This window comes from Benincasa hispida, chromosome 2 (assembly GCF_009727055.1).
Source record: "Benincasa hispida cultivar B227 chromosome 2, ASM972705v1, whole genome shotgun sequence".
Taxonomy (NCBI): Eukaryota; Viridiplantae; Streptophyta; class Magnoliopsida; order Cucurbitales; family Cucurbitaceae; genus Benincasa; species Benincasa hispida.
Genome location: NC_052350.1, coordinates 47,317,152 through 47,326,151, shown reverse-complemented (window position 1 = coordinate 47,326,151; position 9,000 = coordinate 47,317,152). Strand labels below are relative to the sequence as shown.

The 9,000-nt window shown below is 33.2% G+C and overlaps 1 protein-coding gene across 2 annotated transcripts; it reads left to right on the top strand.

Moving 5' to 3' along the window:
* The first annotated feature begins 2,214 nt into the window (after positions 1-2,214).
* Positions 2,215-6,064, top strand: LOC120072040 (probable serine/threonine-protein kinase PBL16). 2 transcript variants are annotated; one of them, XM_039024461.1, is made up of 6 exons: positions 2,215-3,140; positions 3,757-4,064; positions 4,147-4,294; positions 4,949-5,085; positions 5,206-5,329; positions 5,434-6,064. In XM_039024461.1, the coding sequence occupies exons 1-6, from the start codon at positions 3,077-3,079 to the stop codon at positions 5,832-5,834; spliced, it is 1,182 nt and encodes a 393-aa protein (XP_038880389.1). In that variant the 5' UTR covers positions 2,215-3,076; the 3' UTR covers positions 5,835-6,064. The 2 variants fall into 2 exon arrangements, with proteins under 2 accessions (XP_038880389.1, XP_038880390.1); XM_039024462.1 differs by having other exon boundaries at positions 2,218-3,140; positions 4,147-4,282.
* The last annotated feature ends 2,936 nt before the right edge of the window (positions 6,065-9,000 follow it).

The window sequence follows — 9,000 nt, the reverse complement described above, 5'->3', positions numbered from 1 at the left end:
TATCAAGTGAGTGTTAATAATATTTGGAAAGGTATATATGCAATTGAATAGTGTACAACACGTAAAACCAAGTTTTTTTTCCATAACTTTTTTGGCAAGAAATAATGAAAAATGAATATTTGAATTGAAAGTGAAATTGTTGAAGAATTGTGGTAGCATTCAATTGGTTGCTAAGATGATGAGGGAGATTCAATTAAAAAAATCATGACAAAGTAAAATTATAGAGCAACAATAACAAGAAGATGAAAAAGAAGGAGATGATGATGAAATTCATGGAGAAAAATCAGGAATAATTTTTTTTTATTTCTCCTTGATTTTCAATTTTATTTAACTATATTTCTCCAAGAAATATAGTGACTTAATTGTTGTTCATTACCAACAAAAAGAAAGAACGAAAAAAAAAAAGGAAAAAAAGAGAAAAACTTTAGAAATTAAAAGGAAAAAAATTTGCAATAATATTGAATAAAAAAATCTCAAAACAAAAATAGTCATCATAAAATCATAATATTTAGAGTTAAAAAATTACGTCAACAACCCAAAATATGTGAACTCTGCAAATACAATATATGAACTTAGACCAAATAACTCCGCACTCCAGATACAAATATATGAACTTCACAGACATATGAACTTCAGACATCATATCTCAACTTAGCACCTCAAATAACCCCTAAAACTTTAAAGATAAGCAATAAATTTTTACTAATGTAAATATAACATAAATAAAAAAAATGATAACTTGTTTTTAAAATATAAAATGTTTATTTACTAATTAATTATTAATTTTTTTTTTAAATTTTTTTTAAAAGAAATATTCATCCACATATTATAACAACGGAATCGAAGAATCCCAGTCCATATTTATAAGTTAAATATGATTTGATTATTTGGTAAGTTATTAAAAATATGTTTGAAATTCGTACTTTATTTAAAAATTACTTTTATATTTTAAAAATTGGGAAGATTACCCTTCTAACATTTATAGACATTTCAAAATTATCCTTAGAATAGATATCTTTTAGCATCAAATAAAAATTGAGACTTAAAATATGAAGCTATAACCTAAAATGATTTAACAATCCAAAACTTTTGTTCTAAGGCTCTGTTATATTATTTCATATCTTAATTTTCGTCTACAGTTCTAAAGAATTTTCTATTTGAATTATACTTTTTGAATCGTTTATGATTAGAGGAAATATTGTAACTTTTGAAAATATAAGAATATTTATTTTAAAAAATAAATGACAAAGTTTAAAGGCATTTCTTATAATTTAACCTAAGAAAAAACTAATTTAAAAATATATGATAAATTAGAATTTTGTGCCTCATTTACCAATTTTACTCGATCAATGAAGGAACCAATTTCCATATTCATTGATTTTAGATAATATGCCCTCTAAAACATCTATACATTCACACAACTTAAACAAATGTTTGTACTAAAAGCTATTAAGGATTTCAAGTAGTTACTCTTTGAAATATACAAACAAGTGACCCAAATCAATGTGTTTGGTCTCAATAAGGTCGAGGTCAAGTGTAGAAAATTAACTTATGGGATATATCTTGCACATGCCTCGACCTGAAACATCACCCAAAAAACAAAAAATGGAGATATTAAAAAAATATTCGATAATTTGAAAGACTATTCTAATGTAGCTCCGGAACTTAATTGGAGATAATCTACCTTTTCTATTCCTATAAATAGATCAAACTCTTCGAGAAAGTAAGTTCATTATTCTCTCACAAACTATTTACTTGTTGTACTGACCTATTCTTGTCACGTTATTTTACTGTCAAATAAATTTATTGTTGATCTTTCGTAAAAGTTAAAACTCTTTTTTTTTTTCTTTCAAACTTTGTCATTATAAGACTGTTATCAAACGAGATCATTACAAATTTTTGTAGAATATATATATACACACATGAAATAAAATAATATATAGATAAATATCGAAATTCCACCGACTCATGCTCCATTTTTCATGCACAGAAACTTCATCAAAATCCAACAACACGACAATGAAGATCCTGTTCTTTCGCTCTAAGCATACACATTCATCTTCTCTTCATTTATTTCTTCACTATTTTTCTATTCCAACGCGTTATATGTTATGTTAATGTTATTACCGCCCTCTCTCAATCAATTCTATATAATATTTCATTCTCTCTTTCCCTCAATATATATATATATGAATGGTAACATTATCACAATCCACAAGATCTAGACCATAACACAATTTGGGAAATTTTCTTCTCTTCTTTCTCCACTGATTTGATTCTCTATGGAGAAAAAAAAAAATGAAACCCCATCTTCCCATTTACCAATAATCCTGTTTTGCTGACCACTTTTTTACAAAATTTGAACAAAACAAATACACCCACTTTCCAAATCATTGTTTTCTCCAATTTGGTTGGGAAAAATTTTGTGGTTTTCTCCATTTCTTTGACTCTTACCAGTACAAATGAGGGGAATTTGAAGTTGGGGTAAGGAAGTAGTTGAGAAATTGGAAAAATATGTTAAAGAATCAAATGGAAAAAGCATAAGAGAGAGAGAGTGATGATGGGGAAAGGAAGAAGAATGGTGGGAGCACTATGTTCGTGCGCACTAACAATAAAAACTCCCTTGCGATAGCGATTATGATGATGGAAATTGTGAAATACAACTTTTTTGTAACAAAAACAGTACAAAATCGAAGAACCCTTTTGAAAATTTTTTGTGGGTCCGTTCCATTTTTCCGCCATAGCCAAAAACCCAACAACCCCACATCAATCCTCCTCAGTCCCATCATTATTACCATCAAGAAGAAGAAGTAGTAGTAGTAGTAGAAGAAGAAGAAGTCTCTCTTACTCTTCTTCCCTTTCTCTCACCAACAATCTGTCATTTCCCCCCCTTTTCTTCCATTTCAAGGCATTTCTGTCACTTTCTTCTTTCCCCTTTTGATTTCTTGTTTTCTCTCTTTGTTTCTTTGATGATTGTGTTGATTCTGGTTTTAGCGATGGTGGGTTGCTGAGGAAGTGAAGGGTTTTTTCCCTTTTTTTCCCTTCTTTGTTTCCCCCTCTTTTTGGGTTTGCCTCAATGGGGAACTGCTGGTATCGATGGGAACCTACGGTTAATAGGGTCTCATCTAATGCAAAATCAGGTAAAACCTCTGATATAATCATATGAACTAATGGATTTTGATACTATTTTGGTCATGTCCTTTCTTTGACGATGATGATGAATCTCTGTTTTCTTCTTTTCTGTCTTTTTGATCATCTATGGTTAAGTCTTCTGTGTTTTCATGTTTATTGCAGGGTTTCTCTTAGTTATTTTTTGAGTTTGATTGTTTGGTTGTTTCTTTTATCTGTTCTTCTTTTAGTATGAAAGCGATCTTTTAGCCAAATATGAAGAGATATGTGAAGAAATCTGGTAGTTGATTTGTTTTGATCTGGAAAAAAGATGTAATGAAAGGAAATCTCTGTTTATCCACTTAGAAAGTGGATGTAATGTTTCTTTATCTTCAAATGTGCAATAGTGAGAGTGGATAATAGTGGATGGGTTCTTATCTCTGCTTCTAAAGCCTTATTGGCAAATAGCGTATTAGTCAAATTTCACTTTATTTGTTGGGATTTTAATCTATTATATGAATATTCATACGCATTTTTCTTAATCTTAGCTTTGTTTATTGGCTTTTGCTTTGTAATATCTCCTTTTGGTTATTGGTTTCTGAGAAATGATATAAGAGGAAATGCATATTCTTTCATGATGTTTTCCAGAGTCTCCAAAAGTTAATAGTACATCGCCTTATATAAGGACCAATGAACACAATTTGCCCTCTAACCCCAAAGAAGTAGAAGATTTGCGTCGTGACTCGGCCACTAATCCCCTGATTGCATTTACATTCGACGAGCTGAAGTTAATTACAGGAAATTTTAGACAGGACCGCGTGTTGGGCGGAGGAGGGTTTGGAAGTGTTTATAAAGGGTTCATTACAGAGGATTTGAGAGAAGGAATTGTTCCTCTTCCAGTGGCTGTTAAGGTTCATGATGGATTTAATAGTTATCAAGGCCACAGGGAATGGCTGGTAGTTTTCTATTCTTCTTATTTTGTTGCTCATATTTGATTCCATGTGCTCTCTCTAATCAAAAGACACTACTGTTTTCTAGGCAGAAGTCATATTTCTGGGGCAGCTTTCTCATCCAAATTTGGTGAAGTTAATTGGATACTGTTGTGAAGACGAGCATCGTGTACTCATATATGAGTACATGCCTCGAGGGAGCGTGGAAAACAATTTGTTTTCAAGTAAGCAGCCAAGTAAATCCCAAATTTTTCTTTGTTCAATCCTTAATTTCTTCATCTATATTGTGCTTTTGAGCTCTCAACATTGCAGATTATAGAGCGTAACAGTTCATGAAACCGTAACCATAACGTAGTCTGTTTCAAATTCTTTCAACATATCATAAGAACATTGATTTTAATATTGAAGCATCACATGTGGCAATAAACATTAATGAAATACAAACAGAAAGCAAGACATCAAAGCCGGCATGGTGGTTGGCATGTCGTTATCGTGATGAAAAAACGAAGTTTACGGGTTTGACGGTAAAATCATAGAGTGAATGTGATGGATTTTTTTATGTCCTTACTTTATAAAATCTATGGATGGTGACAAGACAAGATGCCAAAAGTGGCTTGTCTCTTTTGTTATAGTATAGATGTTAGGATTGAAATGAACATATTATATGTCAAGCAAACAGTGCTTTGTGTCATCTAGTTTAAATTGTTGCCTTTTGGAATTTGGTCACTTTTAGTTTTAGCAGGCTCTTGAAAGACATCAAGGAGTTTGACCATTGTGAAAATGGCATTAAATTGTTGGGACGGTTTAACGGTTATAGAATTTTGTACTATCTCGACCTTTCTATTGAAGAATTATCGGCGGTTTGTTATGTTGACATTCCCTGACTGCAGGAGTGCTGCTTCCTTTGCCTTGGTCCATTAGAATGAAAATTGCCTTTGGTGCTGCAAAAGGACTAGCATTTCTCCACGAAGCAGAAAAGCCGGTCATCTATCGTGATTTTAAGACGTCAAATATTCTGCTCGATTCGGTTGGTTTTGTGATTATGTATTTTTGCCTCTATGTTAGTCCATGTCCGAAGTACAAACATATAGATTTGTTTGAGTACTCGATAGTTCCTATACACATTAACAGTTTGGTTCAACAACAGGACTATAATCCAAAGCTTTCGGACTTTGGCCTTGCGAAAGATGGACCGGTAGGCGACAAATCCCACGTCTCTACTCGTATAATGGGAACTTATGGATATGCCGCACCAGAATACATATTGACAGGCACAAATCCTTGTCCTTTTTTCGTTTTCTTCTCGAATGGTTTTTGAATGATTGGATTAGACTCTGGTGGGCAGCACATTAAGTCTTTTATCTTTTCTGCTCAGGACATTTGACCCCTCGAAGCGACGTTTATAGCTTTGGAGTTGTTCTTCTCGAACTACTCACAGGAAGAAAGTCACTAGACAAACTACGACCGGCTCGAGAGCAAAACCTTACCGATTGGGCTCTTCCTCTCCTAAAAGAGAAAAAGAAGCTAATGAGCATTGTCGATCCGAGACTAGGAGGAGAATACCCCGTCAAAGGATTTCACAAGGCCGCAATGCTGGCTTACCATTGCCTGAACAAGAACCCGAAAGCGAGACCGCTGATGAGAGATATCGTCGACTCGTTGGAGCCGTTACAGGAAGCAGTTGGTGAGGCAGTAGTATCCTCTGAAACAACCTTATTACCTGTTATTGCTAATGAGAGTGGGAGAAAGGAAAATGAAGTCTTGAAGCTGAACTAAGGGCAAGGCATGGGAGCTTTCGGCTACCTTTTGTATTGAGTTTTTATTTCATCTTTTCTTTCTTAGATATGGGATTTTTGGTTTATGGTGAAATTGTGTTTTACTTTTAACCTTGCTAATACATTCTCACTGCTTGTAATACCAAAATGATTTGTAAATGTTCTTAAATGTTACTAATTTTATAGCTCAAATGGAAATAGAAATAAGAATGGATCAAAGTGATTTATAAACATTAAGGTTGTTTATTATCTTTAAGTGAATGACTTTTAAATTGCTGTAGAATTAAATAACTGGGATAGGGTTTTAGGAAAATGATAGTTTCAAACACTTTTTTTTTTTACTTGGTTAAGTAAATTAAAAAGAAAAAAGAAAAAAAAAAGTTACTTTTGGTCTTTAAAATGAATTAACTTTATATTTTAGCATCTAATAATTTAGATGGTGTTATAAAAGCAATAAGTGAAGGAAAATTTCACAAAATGACCCGAAACCCAAAAGCTTTTCTACTATTGATCTTTTCCCCATGCAAAATTTCAAAATTACCCTCAGTTTTTAAAAAGCCTTCAGACCATTGGTGAACGTGCTCTATGAATACTTTACAACGATAGGGTTTCCCTCCATTTCGTTCATTTCCTGATCGTTGAGAGAATACTAAGCGAGCGTTTAAATAATATTAAGTGAGCGTTTAGATATTACTAAACGATCATATAAAGATTATTAAGCGATTGTATAGAAAATACAAAACGATCGTTTAGTTAACTGTTACACAATCGTTTAGATATCTATTATGTGATTGTTTAGCTAACTGTTACGCGATCATTTAGATATCCATTATGCGATCGTTTGGCTAACTTTTATGCGATCGTTTAGTTTTTGTTATACGATCATCTAGATATCTATTATGAGATCGTTTAGATATTTGTTATGCGATCGTCTAGTTTTTGTTATACGATCGTTTGACTGACTGTTACGCAGTCGTTTAGATATATGTTTATGTCATCGTTTAGTTTTTGTTATGCGATCATTTAGATATCTGTTATGCGATCGTTTAGATTTTGTTAAGTGATCGTTTAAATTTTGTTATGCGGTCGTTTAGGTTTTGTTGTGCCCTAACATAGCAATAGATCCTTCTGGCGACCCTCGTGCATACACCAATCTGTACTCTCTAGCGCGATAAGCCCGTCCGTAGGTAATGTTCACTCCATAATCTCGTCGGATGTCCTTAATTATATCCCTTGGGCGATAGGTTTGACCAATTTGTTTGTATTTGGACTTGATTAAGTGTCCAATAACCCAACTTTTTGCTTATCGATGATTACCAGTACTCATTTCAAGAGAACATGTATGTTTGCTGGGATATTTCGTCACTTTGAAGGAATCACTTTCTTTCATCTTTTTTTATACGGACCCTCCACTTGCATTCCTCCACCGAACACCAGATAGTTAGCAAGCTCTTTGTTGACTTTTTTACATGGTAGTTAAAGTTCTTTCTAGTGCAAGCATCGATAATTTAATTGACAAGTCATATTTCGAAAAGAAAATTTGATCGATCTTTATATTCTCGTCATTCAGACAGTCATGAGGTATTGTGATGAGGTCATCGTACGATGGGCTCTCTGATGGTTTGGGTATATCAACAAATGGTTCGGTTGGAACGGTAGAAAGCATTAGAATCGAAAGCATCACAACTGGTGGAACGGGAGCATGTGGGGTTTAAACATGGATGTTAGGTGTTGGAGAAGTTTGTAGACCTGAAGATTGTCCATATCCATGTTCAGTATTGAATTGTGAAGTACATCTGGGTTCACTGTTCCGACCAAACCAAACTTCACTTCGGTCATCCCCCAAGTTATATGCTCAATATAATCATCAATTGAAGAATGGTATGAATTAGATTGGGTTGATCGGTTGGATTACAATGCTGGTACATATTGTCCATGTGTACTCCATGACTTTCACAAGGTGTAACTGATACAAATAACGACATCCGGGATGCATCACTGCCTTCTAAAAAGAAACTAAGATCTTCATTGTCGATTATGTCAATTGGGGGAGCCGAGACCAATAGATTGTAGCAACATTTGATGTGTATATCAAACATATTCGGATCGATATTCAGTCGTTGGTGCATCATACTCACTAATTCACTGACTGTTATATCATTTCTGACTTTCAAACCTTTAATATGACCACCAACATAATTTCTTCTGGACTCATCCCAATCTCCACCAAATCGTACAAAGATGCGAAGTAGCGTCATTGATCTACAATGGGATAAACAAATCATTGATAAGTGAACGATTGTTTATACATTACTATGCGATCATGTATAAATTACTATGTGATCGTTTATACATTACTATACGATCGTGTAAAAATTACTACACGATCGTTTATAATTTACTATATGATCGTGTGATAAACGATTGCATAATAATGTATAAATGACCGCGTAGTAATGTATAAACGATCGTATTGTAATTTAATGCTAAACTACACTTATATTGTAATTAATGATCGTGTATATATTACTACACGATCGTTTATAATTTACTAAACGATCGTTTATACATATTACTACACGATCGTTATAATTTACTATATGATCGTATTGTAATTTATGAACGATCGTGTAGTAATTTATCACGATCACATAGTAAACATTTGCATAGTAATGTATAAACTATTACATAGTAATGTATAAATGATCATATAGTAATGTATAAACAATCGTATTGTAATTTAATGCTAAACGATACTTATTATAAAAGCGATCTGGGAGAAGAAATCGTACATTGAATGAAGGGCTGAAGAAATCGTTGAAGGAAGAAGAAATGTGGATTGAATTTGATGATAAAAGCAATCAACAAAGACGTTGGGCTGAAACTCTGAGAGAAAGCTACGAGAGAATAATGAGAGAATTTCGTGGGGAGTTCAACGACAGAAAGTGAATAATGAAAGTGACGTTCCATTCTCTTCAATGCTATTGGAAGAATATTAGTTGGGAATAAATGTTTTGGTGGAATGTTGGTGATGTATTGAATACACATTGAATGAAAGGTTGAAGAAATCGTTGAAGGAAGAAGAAGTGTGGTGCAGTCTGAAGGTTTTTTAAAAACTGGGGATAATATTGGAATTTCGCATGGGCAAAAGGTTAGTGGTAGAAAAG

What these genes read in the sequence shown, in the direction of transcription:
- LOC120072040 (XM_039024461.1), top strand. Translation starts at nt 3,077, where the DNA reads ATGGGGAACTGCTGGTATCGATGGGAACCTACGGTTAATAGGGTCTCA. An exon ending in CTCATCTAATGCAAAATCAG is followed by an intron (nt 3,141 to 3,756) that starts GTAAAACCTCTG and finishes GATGTTTTCCAG; the next exon opens with AGTCTCCAAAAGTTAATAGT. An exon ending in AAGGCCACAGGGAATGGCTG is followed by an intron (nt 4,065 to 4,146) that starts GTAGTTTTCTAT and finishes ACTGTTTTCTAG; the next exon opens with GCAGAAGTCATATTTCTGGG.